The sequence below is a fragment of the Elephantulus edwardii genome, unplaced genomic scaffold (genome assembly GCF_000299155.1).
Source record: "Elephantulus edwardii isolate Elephantulus edwardi_28Jun2011 unplaced genomic scaffold, EleEdw1.0 scaffold00075, whole genome shotgun sequence".
In the NCBI taxonomy this organism is placed as follows: domain Eukaryota; kingdom Metazoa; phylum Chordata; class Mammalia; order Macroscelidea; family Macroscelididae; genus Elephantulus; species Elephantulus edwardii.
This window is the reverse complement of record NW_006399825.1, coordinates 571,639-591,568: the sequence shown is the minus strand read 5'-3', so window position 1 is coordinate 591,568 and position 19,930 is coordinate 571,639. Positions and strand designations below refer to the sequence as shown.

General features: G+C 37.4%; 1 protein-coding gene across 1 annotated transcript in view; it reads left to right on the top strand.

Moving 5' to 3' along the window:
* Positions 1 to 19,930, top strand: part of SLCO1B1 (solute carrier organic anion transporter family, member 1B1) — a 97,672-nt gene that overhangs the window by 36,407 nt on the left and 41,335 nt on the right. The window contains exons 2-6 of the mRNA XM_006889134.1: positions 1,146 to 1,287; positions 3,025 to 3,157; positions 8,951 to 9,063; positions 10,667 to 10,813; positions 11,155 to 11,253. Coding sequence (XP_006889196.1) covers positions 1,146 to 1,287; positions 3,025 to 3,157; positions 8,951 to 9,063; positions 10,667 to 10,813; positions 11,155 to 11,253 — 634 coding nt within the window. The remainder of the gene's footprint in view (positions 1 to 1,145; positions 1,288 to 3,024; positions 3,158 to 8,950; positions 9,064 to 10,666; positions 10,814 to 11,154; positions 11,254 to 19,930) is intronic.

Below are 19,930 nucleotides of genomic sequence, written 5' to 3'. Positions count from 1 at the left end.
GGCACAGGATAGAGCAGGGTTTAGGGCTGTTGTACATGGGGTTGCTATCAGTTGCAGACGACTCGACGGCACATAACAACAACAACGTGCTTACGTTTGATAGTTTCCATTTTCTGTTGAAGCACCTTTTTGGGAATGGGGACAAATATGTATCTCTACCAGTCAGTCAGCCAGGTAGCTATCCTCTAAATTTCCTGGCATAAACCGGTGAGCACATCCAAGGCTGCATCTGTTAGTTCATACGTGTCATTTGGGAATCCATCAATTCCTGGAACCTTATTTTCTACCAATGCCTTCAGTGCTGCTTGAACTTCATCTTTTATCACCATTGACTCTTGTTCATATGGTACTTCCTGAATTTTTTCCATGTCAATCAATTCTTTTTGGTACAGTGATTCTGTGTATTCCTTCTATCTTCTTTTAATGTTTTCTGGATCATTCAAGGTTGTGGCCATAGCTTCTTTCAGTATTGAAACTTGAGGCTTGAGTTTGTATTTCCATTCTTTCATTTTTCATTATATAAAAAGATGATCCAACACAATATGGAAATGATTTAACGATATCATTATTATGTTATTAAGCAAAATGTTGACGATCATTCAAAAGTGGCTAGAACAGTACATTGAACAGAGAACTACTAGTAATAGAATCTGGTTTTAGAAGAGGCCACCATATGAGGAATATCATTGCTGATACCTCATGGACTGCCAAAAGAGCAAACAAATATGTCCTGGAAAGGGTGCACCCAGAGTGCTCCTTAGAGATAAGGATAATGAAGCTTTGTCTTTTATACTTTGGACTTGTAACTAGGTAGACCAGGGTTACTGGTCTGACAGAGATTTTTTTCAATTCCTGGGACCATAGTTTTTAGATGCCCTTTAAAAAGCTTGTAAATGAACTCACCAGCATAGTTCAACTTCTAGTCAAAAGACAGGTTTACAAAGTGAAGAGTGACAGCAAGGAACTATGCACTCCTTAGAATAACTACATGAGATCAAAAGGTACTTTTCAGAAATATTGTTCATAAGGTCACTATGAGTCATAGTTAAGTCTGTGACACCTAACAATAATAACAAAACTCTTTAATGAATCTTTTTTAAAAGTTTTGGTTTTGCTTTGTTTTTTTCTTCCTTTTCCCCCCCTAGGTATTCTTCATAGCCCTATCATTCAGTTTTATTGCGAAAACTCTAGCTGGAAGCATTATGAAAACCTCCATTACTCAGATAGAAAGGAGATTCGATATATCTTCTTCTGTTGCTGGCTTAATTGATGGAAGCTTTGAAATTGGTAATTTTCATTTCCACTTTGATTATCATTTACGAAGCACACTGGCAAAACTCTAAACCTGTTTACAAATTCTCTACATCTGGTTCTCAGCAGTGATATGTCATTTGTTGCTTTTTAAGATGTTAAATAAAAGGTCAGCAGTACAAGTCAACCAACAATTCTGCAGAATAAATGTGGATAGTCTCCTATATTAAAGATTTACGGGGTTGGAAACTTGATAGAGGGTCAGTCACCTTGTGTGGGAAGATATTTTTTATTATCATAAAATGGAGAAAAGAAAGTGCTACTAGAATTTAATAGGTGCAAGCCAGTAGGCTGAAACAACCGACAGGATATCACATATACCCCTATTCTGCAACAAAGAACTAAACTATAGTCAGAGTAGCCAAAAGTCAGTATCAAGTTGAAAAACCCTAATGAGCCTAAGTTCATTGCGTACACATTCATATATGTCAGCTTTATTATCCCTTTTTCCAGTAAGTGAAGTTTGAGGAGAAATTGTTGGAAGAGGTTTGTGATTCCAGTGGTTTGAGTAGAAATGAACTACTTGGGAGCAACTTACGTTAGATTTCTTTTGGTTTCATCTATCTAATTTGGTTTAAAGTTGAGGTTAAATTTTTATTTATTTTTATTTTTTCACTTAGAACTGGGAAGACTACTCTGGCTCTATGGTCTTCATTTTATCTGTGTTTTGTCAGTAATATCAAAATCAAGCTCATTGATGCTGAGACAATTGTAACTCATAGCAACTGTATCAGACAAAATAGAATTGCCCCGTAGGGTTCTCAAGGCTGTACATCTTTAAGGAGGCAGACTGTCACAACTTTCTCCTTCGGAAAAAATGATAGATTCAAACCATGAACCTCTTGGTTTGTAACACAACATACTATCCAATATACCACCAAAGCTACTATATGTGCAGCATTAAGTCTCAAATTCTCTCTCTAGGAAGTTTCATGCAATTCCTATTTAAATTTCCTTTCTGTGTTTTAACAGTAACTCTATTAATTTATCTATTGTTAAAATGAGTATCTAAGTTCCTTGAAGACCAATGTCATGGCTTATAAAATTTGTTTTATTTCTGACTCCTAATACCATAGCATGTACATCATAGGCATTTAATAAATGTTAGAAATGAATTATTAGATAAAGTCATGATTAACTTTCTCCCAGGCCTGGAAAATTTCTTGATGGTTCTCTCTAATTAAATCCAGCCAACTCTCACTTCCCTAATAAAATTCACTTTACTAATATTGCCTTACAATATCAGTGACTAGGGAGCTGTAGGGACTTAGTGGTAAGGAGTTGTGTTGGCAACTAAAAGGCACATGGTTCAAATCCACCAGATGCTCCAAAGAAGAAAGATGGGTACTTTTCTTTCATATGATTTCATGTCTCTGAAAACCCACTGAGTAGTCAGTTATGAGTCGGTTCTAACTTAACTGTACTTAACAATGACAATATTGCTTACCATTTTAAGTAATTTATTTTGTACATAAGAGCTTACCTGATGGGTTGGTTCCAACTCAATGGGACATAACAAATGTCTACCTTACTTACGAATATTACAATTCAATCATTGCTTTAATGTATGTGACTGTCAAGCTTTCAATTAAATTATTAATACATGATCTTTGAGGGAAAGTGCTATATTTTCATTTATACTGGGGGTTGCTATTTCATGGGACTCAGTATTTGCTAAAATGATTCTATTAAAATATTTCTTTTTCATTGCAGGAAATTTGCTTTTTATTGTATTTGTAAGTTATTTCGGATCCAGGCTACACAGACCAAGGCTGATTGGAATTGGTTGCATAGTTATGGGAATTGGAAGTATTTTGACGGCTTTACCACATTTCTTCATGGGATAGTAAGTGTCTTAGATACCTACTTCTGTCATAATGCAAGTATACAAGTGAGTGGCTATAAAGGAAAATAGAAGTTCTCACATTTCAAGAGGCTAGAAATTTGTGTTTGGTACCTCATTCTAGGAGGAAGTCCTTTGTCTATCTCAGCTTCTAGTCTCACACTGTGAAGTGTGAAGTTCAGTGTGAACTTCTGCCATGACGTTGGACCTGACACACATCTGATCTTCCAGTATTTTTTTCAGGAAACTGTAAGTTGTATGGAGTTTGCTCTGGCTCAGAACTTTAACAGCTACCAGTAATGCTTATATTCACCTCCGTTCCCTGTCTTCCTCTTCTTCACTTGTATGTAATCTGATGTTGCTAGAATCATACATTATGGGATTTAGAATACACCCTACTAAGTATAATTTTACTAACACAACAGAGGAAACCTTACTTTAAAACAAGATCACAGTCTACAAAAAAGTCTTCATGTTAAAACACAAAGCTAATGATTTTGCTTCTGACTAAAACTCAAATTTCTGAAGCAGCATTTTCCAAAGTTCAGATCATGAACAAGTAGTGAGCCAGTAACTCACTCCAGATGATTGGTCTCAAAATTTATTGTTTTTTATACTGATTTACTTACCAAGTTCGAATACACACAAGATCTTTCTCATTTCCTTCATTCCTTATACACACATCGAATTGTGTGACCCTATGATTGACATCCCCACCCACCCTTCCTCAACCCTCTGCTTCTACCCTCCCCCCTATGGATCCTCATACTCATTTTACAATAATAATTTTATACAGTATTTATTCTTATGGACAAATTATGAGTTAGTTCACTCAGCATAATGCTCTCCAGTCACTCCCAAGTTAGGTAGTAATTTATAAAGTCATTGCTCTTTCATGCTGTGTAGTATTCCATTGTGCAAATGTACCACAACTTTTCAATCCATTCATTTGTGGTTGGCTATCTAGGTTGTTCTTCCAATGGTGAATAATGCTGCTCTGAGCATTGGGGTACAAGTCTCTATTTGTGCTTCAGTTCTCAGTTTCTCAGGGTATATTCCAAGCAATGGAATAGCTGGCTCATATGGAAAAGTAGAATAAAATGATATAGAATGATATAGAATGATATAGAAGTTCATGCAGGGGTAAAAATAGTGCTGTGGAACTTTTGCTTGTATATATATTTGTAAATGCTTGTCTGTTGTATTCATATGGTGATTATATTATAAAACAAACATATTTCTTAGTGTTGGTAACTGTCAAAATGCTGAAAACTACTTGTTTATGAGTTAGAATCTAACCTCTTTACTCATGCAGCTCACTCACTGATTTGGTTCCATCTTTATCTTCTGTTACTCCACACACTCTAATCTTACCAAACTATTTGCAGGTCTCCAAATAGACATCATGATTAAAAAGCTGGAGGGTCAGTTAAAGAGAAGAAGACATTCAACGGGATGGACAAACAGTGACTGCAGTAATAAGCTCAAGTGTGTCAGAGTTGACAAGGACGGCACAGGATAGAACAGGATTCAAGTCTGTTGGATTTTTTTAAATCTTATTTTATTAATTTTAATGAACATTTACAGAGATTTGGATTTCCATTCAGTCATTGTTGCACTTTTCTCCCTGTCCAGCCCTACTCCCCACCTTCCCACCCCCGCCCCAGTTCGCTCCTCTTTTTGAAAAGCAAAAGAAAAATTCCTTCTTTGGTATACAATCTCCCTGTGTCCCTCCCACCGCTCTGAGTACACTCCACTATACAACCTTAATTCTGGACTCTTGTGATAACCATAATACCCTATCACATATCACTTTTAAATTATTCTCTCCCTCATCTGTTTCAATGCTTGTTTGTTGTTGTTATGTGCCGTCGAGTCGTTTTCGACTCATAGCGACCCTATGCACAACAGCCCTAAACCCTGCTCTATCCTGGGCCAACCGCACTGCCTCTGACACACCCATCCCGATTACCCCAGTCACTGAATCAATCCATCTCATAGAGGGTCTTCCCCGCCTGCGCTGTCCCTCCACCCTCCCAAGCATGATGTCCCTCTCCAAGGACCCGTCCCTCCTGGCAACATGCCCAAAGTATGTCAGACGAAACCCCAGAATCCTTGCCTCCAAGGAGTAGCTTGGTTTAATCCTCTCCAAGATGAATCTGTTTGTTTTCTTGGCAGTCCATGGTACATTCAGTACCCTTCTCCAGCACCACAGCTCAAAAGCATCCACTCTTCTTCTGTCCTCCCTAGTCATTGTCCAACTCTCTGATGCACAACAAGCGATTGCAAGTACCATGACCTGTATCAGGCGCACCGTAGTCTCCAGAGAGACACTGTTGCTCCTGAGTACCTTAGAGAGGTCCCTAACAGCAGACTTTCCCATCGCGACATGCTTTTTGATTTCCTGACTGCTGGTGCCAAGAGTGTTGACTGTGGAGCCGAGCAAACTGAAGCTGTGAACACTCTCAATCTCTTCGTCATCCATCCTGACGCTGCCAATTGGTCCAGTGGCGAGAATCTTTGTCTTCTTGACATTGAGCCTCAGTCCATACTGAAGGCTGCAGTCCTTGACCCTTTCAATGCAGTATGCATAATTTATCCAGTTTTTCTCCGTTTTACCCCAGCCCTGATGTCAGTCCCATTCTACAACAGTGGCACTATGCAGTATTTGTCCTTTTGTGACTGAGATATTTCACTCAGCATAATGTCCTCCAGGGTCACCCATTTTGAGTAATATTGCATGAGTTCCTTGTTTTTCAACGCAACATAGTAGTCCATTGTGTGAATATACCACAGCTTCTCTATCCATTCATTTGTTGATGGGTACCTGGGTTGTTTCCAACTCCTTGCTATTGTGAACAAAGCCAAGATAAACATGGGTGTGCATATATCTGCTTGGATGTCAGTTATGGTCTCTTTGGTGTATATTCCCAGTAGTGGAATTGGTCGAATGGTATCTCTATTTGCAACTTTTTGAGTAAATTCCATACCACCTTCCACAGTGGTTGCACCATTTTACACTCCCACCTCCAGTTTCTCCACAACCTCACCAGCATTTGTTGCTTGCTGTTCTGTTAAATTTTGCTATTCTGACTGGGGTGAGATGATATCTCATAGTTGTTTTAATTTGCATCTCTCTTAGAGCTAGGGATTTTGACCATTTCTTCATGTGCTTGTTGGCCAAAGTCTGTTGTTTTTAGGGTTGCTATAGGTCATATTCGACTTGAAGTCACCTAAATACAACAACAGTAAATGTACCATAAGGACCTTTACTGGCCTAGTGGTAAGGAGCTACACTACTAACTCAAAGGCATATGTTTCTAATCCACCAGCTGCTCTACAGGAAAGAGATGGGCAATCTTCCCCTGTGATTTACTCATTGAAAACCCAGTGGAGGGTCAGCTCTGAGTCAATTCTGACTCTATGGTAAAAATAACAAATGTGCCATATCTTTGCATGTTGTATTTTTTTGGCAGCCTTGAGTATTTGTTTCTACTTTGTACATGTATGCTTCTATTGAGTTCTTAAGATTCATCTCATATGTCATTTTCTTTGCAAAATATCTTTTAATTCACACATCTCCACTTTCAAGCAAAGCTGATTTTTTTAAAAATTGTCACAATTTTGTCTTTTGATATTACTATACCTTTTATGGTGTTGTTGTTGTTGTTATGTGCCGTTGAGTCATTTGTGACTCATAGCGACCCTATGTACAAAAGCCCTAAACTCTGCTCAGTCCTGTGCCAATCTTTACTGTCTCCAATACACCTAGCCCCATTATCCCAGTCACTGAAACAATCCACCTTATAGAAGGTCTTCCTCTCCTGTGAAGTCCCTCCACCCTCCCAAGCATAACATCCTTCTCCAAAGATTGGTTCCTTCTTGCAATATGCCCAATGTATGTCAGATGTATGTTCAGAATCCTTGCCTCCAATAAGCAGCCCACTTTAACCCTCTCCAGGACAAACCTGTTCATTTTCTTAGTAGTTCATGATGTATTCAATACTCTTCTCCAGCATCACAGTTCAAAGGCATCAATTTTCCTTCTATCCACCCTAGTCGTTGTCCAGTTCTCTGACACATAGTAAGTGATTACAAAGACCATGGCCTGTATCAGGGGACCTTCTTCTCTAGAGTGACACCATTGCTCTTCAGTACTCTGGAGAAGTCCCTAACAGCAGACTTTCCCATCACAATACATCTTTTAATTTCCTGACTGCTGGTGCCAAAAGTGTTAACTGTGGATCCAAGCTAAAGCTGTTAATAATCTAAATCTCTTCACCATCTATCCTGATGCTGCCAATTCTCCCAGTGGTGAGAATCTTTATCTTCTTGATATCGAGCCTCAATCCATATTGGAGGCTGCAGTCCTTAACCTTCTGCAACAAGCACTTCACGTCTTGTTCAGTATAATTATATAAAATATATATTGTTTTTCTGCAAGAGTATGAAATATCTTAAGGCTATAAATTATGGGTTTTTTTTTAAATTCCATGTTGTTTAAAAAATATATAGATATATTGGTTGATATATGGGTTGATTGGAAAATACTATGAGTCTACAACTCGACAGCACCTAACAACAATAACAATGACAACATAGTGGCCTAGTGGACAGAAAGTTATGCTACCAAGCCCAAGGTGGGTGATTTTAATCTGTGGCCCTCAGGCCTGGTTAAAATTGGTTTTTGGTGAAACATGCTTCTGTCTGTGCATTGCTGTACAGAGGTAACTCATGGTTACTGTGATGCTAAACACTGTGACACTGATGTGCCAAAGGTGATAATGGTTACCCATGGTGCACAGTGTTTGGTGGAGCTTCTCAATTAAAACAAGCTTGAAAGCAAGAGTGGCATCCACTTCTGAAACGGCTTGCCTCCGGAAACTCTATGAACAGTGCTCAGGTGTTCCGTTCATAGGGTTGCCATTGTTGTCTATTACTTGATGACACCTAACAACAACAACAACTCCCAAATGTATTAATTTAATTTTAAATTATCACAAATATTAAGATGCAATCAAAGGGATAGATAGGTACAGTTAATATTTTAAAAAAACAAACTGTAAAGACAAGTTGCATCTCTACCCATCAGAAAGTTGGACAATGACTAGGGATTATAGAAAGAGAATTAATTGATGCCTTTGAGCTGTGATGCTGGAGAAGAGTATTGAATATACCATGGACTACTAATAAAACAAACAGGTTTGTCCTGGAGAGGGTTAAAGTGGGCTGCTCCTTGGAGGCAAGGATTCTGAAGCTCCATCTAACATACTTTGGACATGTTGCAAGGAGGAACCAATCCTTGGAGAAGGATGTCATGGTTGGAAGGGAGGAGGGACATTGCAGGAGAGGAAGACCCTCCATGAGGTGGATTGTTTCAGTGACTGGGATAATGGGGGTAGGTGTATTGGAGACCGTGCGATTGGCACAGGACAGTGCAGGGCTTAGGGCTGTTGTACCTAGGGTCTCTATGAGTCACAGGTGACTCGATGGCCCATAACAGTAACAAGAAAAACAAGACATTTTATCTTTTCACGAGAGTATTAGCACTATCCAAATAAATGAAACTTTATTATTATTTTGCCTGAGAAGTATCAAATGGCCTTTCTTGGTGGCCTCTCCCACTTCACTGTCACCCACTACCACTCCTGAAACACAGGCTGGAAAATGGTGAAGAGTGTTCTGGTTATTAGGAGAAGGCAATAGTATAAAGAAATTATATTTCTTCTTTATTTCTTGAATAGGTAAAAATATTAAGTAAACAAACAAAATATTAAATCTTACAATATTCTTCAGTTATAGATATTCTAAAGAAAACAATTTTAACCTACCATTGAATTCAACATCAAGCGTGCCAACTTGTTCAAATAGTCAATTCAATAGAACATCCTCTGGAATAGTGGAAAATGGTAAGAATTACCATTATAAGTTTAATTATATTGTAAAGAAAATTGTTGTAAAAGCAGCAATACTAACTTTAAAAGCAAATTGAAAAAAAAAATTTGCATCTCACCTACAGTAGAAGATCACTGAAGTGCAACAATGAATGAATGGACTTCCAAAATCTCTGTTGATGTTCATTGAAATTAATAATAATAATAAAAAAGATCACTCTTAGTATATGTCTAAATAGCTTTTAAAAGAAAACAGAAAAAGGAAATTTTCATATGAAAATTGGCACAGACTATATCAATTTAAAATAAAGATAAAGTGCCATAATGAAAAGAATAATTGAAGATTTATTCTTAATTAAAATGAAAATTATAAAATCAAATAAGGATTTTCCAGATAATAAAATAAAAATTATAATTGCAAATTACAGCATTAATTAAACATTTTTAACATATGAGAAAATATTTAAAATTATATAAGTGAGTTGTGGTGGCCTAGTGGCAAGAGCCTACACTGCAATCCCAAAAGGGCCCTGTTTGAATCCACCAGATGCTCTGCTTCAGAAGGAGGGGAAATCTCTTGTGCCAGTTAGATCTGATTCAACAATAACAACAACAACAACAAAAACAAATGCTATGAGATGAAAGGAAAAGATGTTTTTTGCTGAGAGTATAATTTGTAACTCTTTTTTTGGAGGCTAATATTTCTCAAATATTAAAGAATAAAAATATGTACACTCTAGTAACTCAATTTTACTTTTTTTCCATTTTAAGAAAACAAAAGGAAATGCTCACAGGATTTCTTTATAATTTTAATAACAATATAGCTAATTAACAGAATATAAAAGAAAAATATAATTTAAAAAGATAATTCAGTAAATAAATTATACAATTTTTATGCAGCATTATATCATGGAATCATTAAAATAATATATCTAATAGCCTAAAATTGTTATGTAATGTTAACATTAAAAGAAAATTTTCATTTCAATTGTATAATTTTTTGTTGTTGTTGCTGTAGACTAGACTGTTTTTTATTTACAATTTAAAATATAAATTAGTAAAGAATCCTTGTTAAACAACCAACAAAGATAGTATAACCAGCAATGTTCAAATAAAAACCAGGCAGAATTTATTTACAAAAAGTTTAGATTCCATTGCAATACAACTTGCATAAATTACTAGAAGATTGATATCATTATAAAAATAATTATCAACTTAGTTTCCACTTCTTTTTTTTTAATTTAGGTTGTTTATTTTTCATTTCAGTGAACATCTACAGAGATTTTGGGAATTGTCTAATTTTTATTATACTAATAAACATGAATACATGTTTTTATGTGAACCAAAACTATGCATATAGCAAACATTAGAAATAGCTCTCTACAAAGAAAAATTTAAAATAGCTCTCTATGTTTTATTGAATTATAAATTATTTTTGTTGCTTCCTTTTGTGATTTTTTTCTGTTTTTTCAAATTTTTAAAGTGAACATGAACTATTCTTAACATTGGAATAATGAGGAGAAATCCAAATAAATGAAATGAGGAGATAAAGTAATTGATTTCCTAGTAGAAAGGCTAAAACTGACATCTGAATTTAAATATTCTTTTGTTTTCACAGGGTGTGTAAAGGAATCTGGGTCATCCCTCTGGATTTATGTCTTAATGGGCAATATGCTTCGTGGAATTGGGGAAACCCCAATTGTACCCTTGGGAATTTCTTACATTGATGATTTTGCTAAAGAAGGACATTCTTCTTTTTATGTAGGTAATGTAAAGGGAAAAAAAATTGGATATATTATGCATACTGCATTGAAACAGATGAGGGAGAGAACAGTTTAAAAGCAATATATGATCGGTTATTACGGTTATGACAAGAGTCCATAATGGAGGTTGCATAGTGAAGTATACTGGGGGGGGATTGTATACCAATGAAAGAATTTTTCTTTTACTTTTCTAAGAGTAAAGAACTGGGGGCGGGGGGGGCAGGGAGAAAAGTGCAACAATGAATGCATTGAAATCCAAAATCTCTGTAAACATTCGTTAAAATTAATTTTTAAAAAAGAATATTCTTGGCATATAATAAGATCCATTTATAATATGTTTTAGGAAGTTTGAATGCAATAGCAATGCTTGGTCCAATGTCTGGCTTTCTTCTGTCTTCTTTCTTGGCTACAATATACGTGGACATTGGATATGTAGATCTAAGTAAGTATAACAGAACAAGGTAACATCATTGTGTGTTTCAAGTCCATGATATAATTTTTCCAAATAATTGAAATCACTTTTCCTATAATCCTTTGCTTACTATTTCTTCAGATATCAAAGCAGACTGTGTTTGTTGTGTGTTCTACAGTCAGAATTGACTCAGAGATGATCCTCCAGCAGCTTTTCAGAAGTAGTAAATAGCACGGGGGTCAGGGGACAATTACTGCCCATCCTTCTGCAGAGCACCTGGTAGTTCTGAGCCTTGTGCCTTTGAGGTGGCAGGGCAGTTTCTTACCACTAGGCTGCCAGAGTTTCAAATAAATAGAAAAGAGATGTATTAATTACTTGGAAAGATACATAATTTCAATTTCTATCTATCCATACCATGCTTTTACAACAAATTGTAAAATGAAGAGATTTTTAAAAAACATATCTTACTCTTTGATCTGAAACAACTAAACTGAAAATGCCCTTATCCAATACTGACCACTTGGCCAAGTACATTCTCTTTTTGCAATTACAATTCATTTGTATGCTGCACAGCACATGTTATAGAGTTCTTTGCTAATGTCTCCTGTGGTTGCTTGGTTGACCTATGACAGGAGTAGTTGTAGAATATCCATTGTTCACTTTAGTTTTGGTCATTTTCTCTGATTCTAGCACTACCAATCATATCCTTTCCTTCTTATAACATAGAAGAAATAGATGTCATATTGTGGAAACTGCCTTAATTTAGACCCTCCTTCCTTCCTACAGCAGCTGTGGCATCTTAGTCTTTACGGGATTTTGCTGCTAACCGGAAAGCTATACGCCACTAATGGTGTAATACACTAGTGACTCAATAGGAGAAAGACGGGAAATTTCTTCCTATGTAATTTACAACCTTGGAAACTGAAGTTTAGTAGGCTCTGAGTTAGTTCTGACTTGATGACAATGAGTGAATGTGAAGCAAAATGTTTCTATACACATAGAGTTCCTTGAGTCAGAATCAATTGAAAGGCAACTAACAACGACAACCAGGTGGTGTGCTAGCAATGCCTAACTAACTGTACGGTTGCTGAAGGTCAGGAAGGAAGCTCTGGTGGCCTAAGGGTAAGGAGCTGCAAAGCACATGGTTTTGATCTACTTGCCTCTCCATGCAGGACTGATGGTTAATATGCTCCTTTGTGATTTACTGCCTCTGAAAACCCACTGGAGGGTCAACCTATGAGTCAATCAGTCTTAATGGTACATAACAACAACAAAAGTCGGAATAAACTCAATAGCACTGAGTTCTTTTTTTCTGGTCTTATTGGACACCAGGTATATGAATTGATTGCAGATATCATCACAATGAATCACGAATACTTGTGAATTTATCTGTCATCTCTTTTAAAACAGGACAGGTTCATTTGTATCTTAACATATAATAAGTGGTTACTATTTGTGAGTGAGCAAATCTAAGCTCCTCTTTCATCAGCACTTCAATAAATCATGCCAACAAAATTAAAATATTTATCCCCAACGTAGCATGTCAAAAGTGGCCTCAATCTTGAAAGCATTTGCTAATATAAATGTAAAAAAGTACCTGATGAAATGTTATTATCTCCTATTTTAAATATACAAATTAGAGCAGGAAAGGTACTGGTGGTACAGTAGCAGAATGCTCACTGTCAGAAAAAAGCTGACTACATTAAGATGGTGGTGGCGGACCTCTACTAACTCCAAAAAGGTGAACAGCCCCTATCAGTAACACCTACAACACAAAATCTAATTCTGTGAGTTCAGAGACATCCCTATATTCTTCCAAATACTTTTAACAATTCCTATGCCAATCATCCCTCCCAGGATTCTCACTGCTCTATTAATACATTTGATGATCTGTTGCAATGACCACACAGAACTCACAGGATAGTGACAGTTATGAGGTTTATTAGGAAAGCTAACTGGTTACAATTCAGGTTAGCAATAGTATACAATTCCTTAATCAAGATAGCTTCTCAAGTGTGATAGCAAGCCATCTGACTTTCAGTCTTATGGCCTTAGGTCAGGGTTAAAAAGCTAAGTCTTATTGAGTCTTCCCTCCAGTCTTCCAACAAAGTTGATGAAGGTCCTTGACTCTGCGAATAGCAGTCCCAAGTCAACTACAACTCAAATCATTCTCTTACTCCCCACTGTTTCTGTTGCTTCTGCTACTACTACTACCACTCTCATCTAGTTACTAATCGGAGGTGCCATCCTCATCACCTCTGACACCCTTGAGCCCATTGCTGTAGCCATTGGGTCAATCCATCTGGCTAAGGGTCTTCTTCTCTTTTGCTGACCCTCCACATTTTCAAGAATGACATCCCTCTCCAAAAAAAATAGCCTCTCCTAACAACATATCCAAAGTATGTGAGGTAAAGCTTTGTCATCTTTGCCTCTGAGGAACACCCTGGCTGCATTTTATCCAAGACATATTTATTTGTTATTTTGGCACTTCATGGGTTATTCAGTACTCTTTTCCAACACCAGAGCTCAAAGGCCTGGTTTTGTCTTCTGTCATCTTTATTCATTATCCAGTTCTAAACAGCATTGCAAATGATTGAAAAGACCATGGCCTGAATCAGGAACATCTTAGTCTTCAAACTGATATCAGTGTTCCTCAATAATCTGGAAAGGTCCCTTACTGCAGACATTCCCAGTGCAATACGTCTGCTGACCTCTTGACTACTGGTACCAAGGCTGTTGATTGTGGATCCAAGTAAGATAAAGTTGCTGACTGTTTCATTCCTTTCTCCATCTATTATGATGTTGCCTATTGGTCCAGTGGTAAAAATTTCTGTCTTTTAGACGTTGAGATATAACTCATATTGAAGGCTATAGTCTTTAATCTTCTGCAGCAAGTGCTTCATGTTACCCTTGCTTCTGGCAAGCAAGGTATTGAGTGTTCTGGGATTACCATTCTTCTCAATATAAATTATAATTTGTTATGATCCACACAGTCAAATTTTTTAAGACACTGTATGAACTAAGAAAAATGTTTTGGAACCTTGTATTTCCATGCATTATGATTCTACGTTAATGTCAATTAGAATAGGATAAAATAGCACTAAATGTAACTTGGAAAATCATAAATAAGGTTCTGTTTTGCTTAAACACATTCTTTTTTTTTTTTAGATTTCTTTTTTTTTAATTTTTCATTTCAATGAACATCTACAGAGATTTTGGGATTCCATTCATTCATTGTTGCACCCTTCTCCCCGCACAAACCCTTCCCCCCTCCCCCTCCCATTTGCTCCTCTCCTTGAAAAGCAAAAGAAAAACTCCCTCACTGGTACACAACCCCCCCACCCCGCACCTCCCCACTGTGCCAATTTATCCCACTGAAAGCTGAGTTGTTGTTGTTGTTGTTGTTGTTGTTGTTCTTGTTGTTGTTATGTGTCATCGAGTCGTTTGCAACTCATAGCAACCCAATGTACAAGAGCCCTAAATGCCGTTCTATCCTGTGCCAACATCGCTGTCTCAAACACATTCATTCCCTCATAGAATCGATCCATCTCACCAAGGGTCTTCCTCTCCTGCGCCATCCCTCCACTCTCCCAAACATGATGTCCCTCTCCAAGGACCAGTCCCTCCCCGCAACATGCCCAATGTATGTCAGACGAAGCTTCAGAATCCTTAACTCCAGGGAACATTCTGGCTTCACCCTCTCCAGGACAAACCTTTTTGTTCTCTTAGCAGTCCATGATATATTCATCACTCATTTCCAGCACCACAGCTCAAAGGCATCAATTCTCCTTCTATATCATCCCTATTCACTGTCCAACTCTCCAATGCATAGCACATAATTGTGAAGACTATAGCCTGGATCAGGCTCTCCTTAGTCTCCAGACTGGCATTGCTGCTCTTCAGTACTTTTCGGAGGTCCCTCACAGCTGATTTTCCCAATGCAATTAATTTCCTGATTTCTTGGCTGCCTTTACCAAGAGTGTTGACTGTGGAGGCAAGCAAACTAAAACTGTTAACTATCTCAATCTCTTCACCATCCATACTCATGCTGCCAATTGGCCCAGTGGTGAGAATCTTTGTTTTCTTGATATTGAGCTTCAATCCATATTGAAGACTGCAGTCCTTGACCTTCTGCAGCAAGGGCTTCAGGTCCTCCTCAGTTTCAGGGAGCAGGGTTGTGTCATCTGCATAACGCAAGTTGTTGACCATTCTTCCACCAATCCTGATGCCACATTCCTCTTCATAGAGCCCAGAATCTCGGATGATTTGTTCTGCATACAGATTGAAAAGGTATGGAGACAAAATACATCCCTGACAGGCCCCTTTCTTGATTTTGAACCATCCAGTGTCTCCCTGCTGTATTCTGACGACTGCCTATTTGTCCGAGTATAGGGTTTGCATTAGCACAATCAAATGTTCTGGGATTTCCATTCTTCTCAGAGTGAGCCATAGCTTGTTGTGATCCACACAGTCAAAAGCCTTTGCATAGTCAATGAAGCGCAGATACAAAATCTTCTGGTATTCTCTGCTTTCTGCCAAGATCCATCTAGCATTAACTATAATATCTCTAATACCATGACCGCTTCTAAATCTAGCCTGCACATCTGGCAGTTCTCTGTTGACATATTGATTCAAACGTTTTTGGATAATTTTCAGCAGAATCTTGCTTGCACGTGATATCAATGATATTGTTTGATAATTTCCACACTCTGTTCGGTCACCTTTCTTTGAAATGGGAACAAATATCGATCTCTTCCAGTCAGTTGGCCAGCTGGTTGTCCTCCAGATTTCCTGGCACAACTTAGTGAGCACATCCAGGGCAGCGCCTGTTTGTTGAAATAAATCAATTGGTATGCAGTCAATTCCTGGAGCCTTGTTTTTTGCCAATTCCTTCATAGCAACTTAAACTTCCTCTTTCATCACCATAGGTTCTTGCTCATATGTTATTTCATGAAGTTCCTCTGTGTCAGCCAATTCCTTCTGATATGGTGACTCTGTGTACTCCTTCCATCTTCTTTTCATACATCCTGGATCATTCAACATTCTACCCAAGCTATCCTTAAGTATTGCCACCCATGACTTGAATTTGTTTTTCAACTCCTTCAGCTTAAGAAATGCTGAGCGAGTCTGGCCCTTTTGATTTTTTTACTCCAGCTCTCTGCACATTTCATTATAGTATCTTGCTTTGTCGTTCCGACCTGCCTTTTGAAATTTTCTATTCAGCTCTTTGATTTATTTATTTCTTCCTTTAGCTTTGGCTTCTCAGCACTCTAATGCAATATTCAGAGTCTCATCTGACATCCATATTGGTCTCTTCTTGTTCTTCAGCCTTTGTAATGGTCCTTTGCATTCTTCGTGGATGATTTTCTTGATATCCTCCCAGAGCTCATTTGGTCTACGCTCATTGGTGCTCAAGGCCTCAAACCTGTTCCTGAGATGATTTTGAAATTCTAGTGGGACAGAGTTGTCCTCTTTTTTGTTGACCTTGTCAAGTGTGTCTTTTCAAGGGACTACACACGCCTGATAACACACTCAAAGAATGTAGATAATGTCTGACCATCCTGACTTGTAAGAATCATTCTGGATTCATTTATACCAAAACAGATTTTTTTAAGCAATCTGTGGTATATACAGTATTCTTCACCAACACCACAATTCTTTGATATTCCTTATTCATCATACAACTTTCACATGCATGTGAGGTGATTTAAAATACCATGGCTTCAGTCAAGTGCACCTTATTCCTAAAGTCATATCTCTGTTCATGATCAATTTTAAGAAGCTCTTGGTATCTGATTTGTCCAATTAAATGACATTGATTTCTTTACTGCTGATTCAATGGGCAATGATTTTGGACCAAGTAAATGAAGTACTTGACAATTTCAATCTTTCCCCCCCCCCATTTATTATGATGCTGTTTATTGGTACATTTGTGAGAATATTTGCTTTATTGTATTGAGTTCTAATCCACACTTAAGCCTATAGTCTTTGAGCTTTATCAGTGAGTGTTTCACGTCTTTTGTTGCTGTTTTACAAGCAAGACTGTACCATCTGCATATAGGTTGTTGATGAATTTCTACCAATCATTATACCAAATTCTTTTCATATAGTACAGTTTCTCAGGTTATTTTCTCAGTATACAGACTGAGTAATGTGTTGAAAAAATATAACCTTGACAGACACTTGTCCTGATTTTAAACTATGCAGTATCCCCTTGGCTTATTCAAATGACTCCTTCTTGGTCTATTTATAGATTCTATGTTAGCAAAATTAATTGTTCTGAAATCCTCCTTGTTTGAAATCTTATCTATAATTTGTTATGACTCACACAGTTAACCTTTCAGTTACCAGTCGCAATACACTACATACTATGCCACCAGGGTTTCTTATATGACAATGCTGTTATTGTTGTGTACTGTAGAGTTGGAACTGACCAATAGCTGACCCTCTGATGAGTTTTCAGAGGCAGTGAACCGCACAGCAGGAGATTACCCATCCTTCTTCCATGGAGAAGCTGGCGTCCTTGAACCATGTGTTTGCCATATTGCAGCACAGCTTCTTGCCACTAGGCTACCAGAGCTCCCTTTGTATCCTCCTTAGAGGGAAAGAGGGAAAAGACCTTCCATGAGGTGGATTGGTACAATAGACTCATTGTGTGGCAGAGAGGGCACAGGGTAGGGCAGGGTACAGATCCACCACTCATATGGTTACTGTGAATCATGTTTACTGGAAGGCGCCTAATAACAATAACATATCTATATATATTTGGCTTTCAAGTCTTCTCAGGATTGAGGCTAATTGATTTACATGAGAATATATTGTGTAAAGCCATCTCATAGAAGGTCTTTTCCACTTTCACTGACCCTCTACTTTTCTGACTATAATGCCTTTTTCTCAGTACTGGCACCTCCTAACAACATGCTTTAAGTGTGTGAGTCAAAGTTTCACCACGCTTCCTTCTAAGAAGGACCCTCATTGTACTTTATTCAAGACTTATTTGTTTACTCTCTTGGCAGCACATGGACTATTTAATACTCTTCTCCAGAACCACAATTGAAAAGCATCAATTCTTCTATCATCTTTATTCACTATCCAATTATATAAATTGACCTGCAAATTTATTTGTGATCACTTAAAACCAAGCTAACATTTTCTCATATTAATGAGTTTCCCTTTCGATCAGAGTAATGATTTTATAAGACCAACCCATTGCCATGGAATCAGTTGCACTTCGTGGTAAACTTGCATTGGATTTGCATTTTCAAAGTTGTAAATCTTACTGTTTCATCTTTCTCCTGAAGGACTGGAGATAGATTAAAACTGCTAACCTGTCAGCAATCCAAAACATGACCTGCTATGCTCTCAGGCTTTTCCAAAGAGTAACTAACTCAAATTCATTGCCAGTGAATCTCAACCAACTCATAGCTGACCATCCAGTAGTTTTTGAGAGGCTACAAATAACATTGAATAAGATTGCCTTTCTTCCAAGAGCCACTGGAGGATTTGAACAACCAGAGAGACATCACCTTTTGGTGACAACACAACCCCCTACCCACAGACCACCAGAACCCTCTCCAAATACTAATGTATCAGTTAAAGTGTTCTTCATGCCCCTGTGATGTACATGTATGTATTTACATGCATGTGCTATTTTACTCTTTAGAATGTTTATTTTCTATTTATTGGTGGAAATGCACTTATATTTGCTTAAATTATGTATCATTGTTATGCATGCATTAAAAGGAAAAATAGTTGAAATAAAATGGCTAAAGTGTCCCTGTATTATTTTTTTAATTTAATTATGTTAAAGTATGTCTAACATACAAGCTGTGACTTTCATGATGTGTAAATCCACTGTGGCATGAAATTCTATTTTACAATTTTATGCAACCATCACCACATCTATTCCCCAAACTTTTCATCACTTCTGATAGAAAGTCTGGGTCCATTATTAATTAGGTTCTCCCTTCCACCTTTTTTTTTGCCCTTTAAATTAGTAAATGAAATGTAATCTATATCAGTAGTGGAATATCGTTGTTGTGTTGTTGTTAAGTCACTGTGAGTCGACTACCACTTATAACTATCCTATGTAGGATTCTGAACCTTGCCCTGTCCTGCACCATCCTCATGACCTCTGCTATGCTCGAGTGTCCTCTCTTTGACCCTCCACTTTTCTCATTATGATGACCTTTTCCAAGAAGTGGCCCCTCCTAACATTCCCAAAGTATTCCACATGAAAGGAATGAAACTCTATAGTGTACGATATGAACGCTTTAGTAGCTTGTCTATAGGGAATTGCACTGCTAACCAAAAGATGCCCTTCTAGCTATTCCACAAGAGAAATGCAGGAAATTTCCTATGAGTAGTACAGCCTATGAAACCTCTCTAGAGAGTAAGCTTTGAATCATTTCTGACTTGAAGACAATGAGCTTGAATCTGTGATATTATAAAGAGAATGGTGACCCTTGGAAACTATGCCGAGTGAAATATACCAATAACAAAAGGCCAAATATTGTGTGATTCTAATTGTACGGAATATAGGCAATAGATTAGAGGTTACCTGGGCCACTTTTAAACCCAATTTTATCATCTATATTTTTCTGCAACACTATCTTCCGTGTTATTAAGAAAGTTAGAAATGCAGTTTCAGAAAAAGAAAAATAAATTTGATTATTGATTCTGAGAATTTCTTGCAGGTTGACAAAAA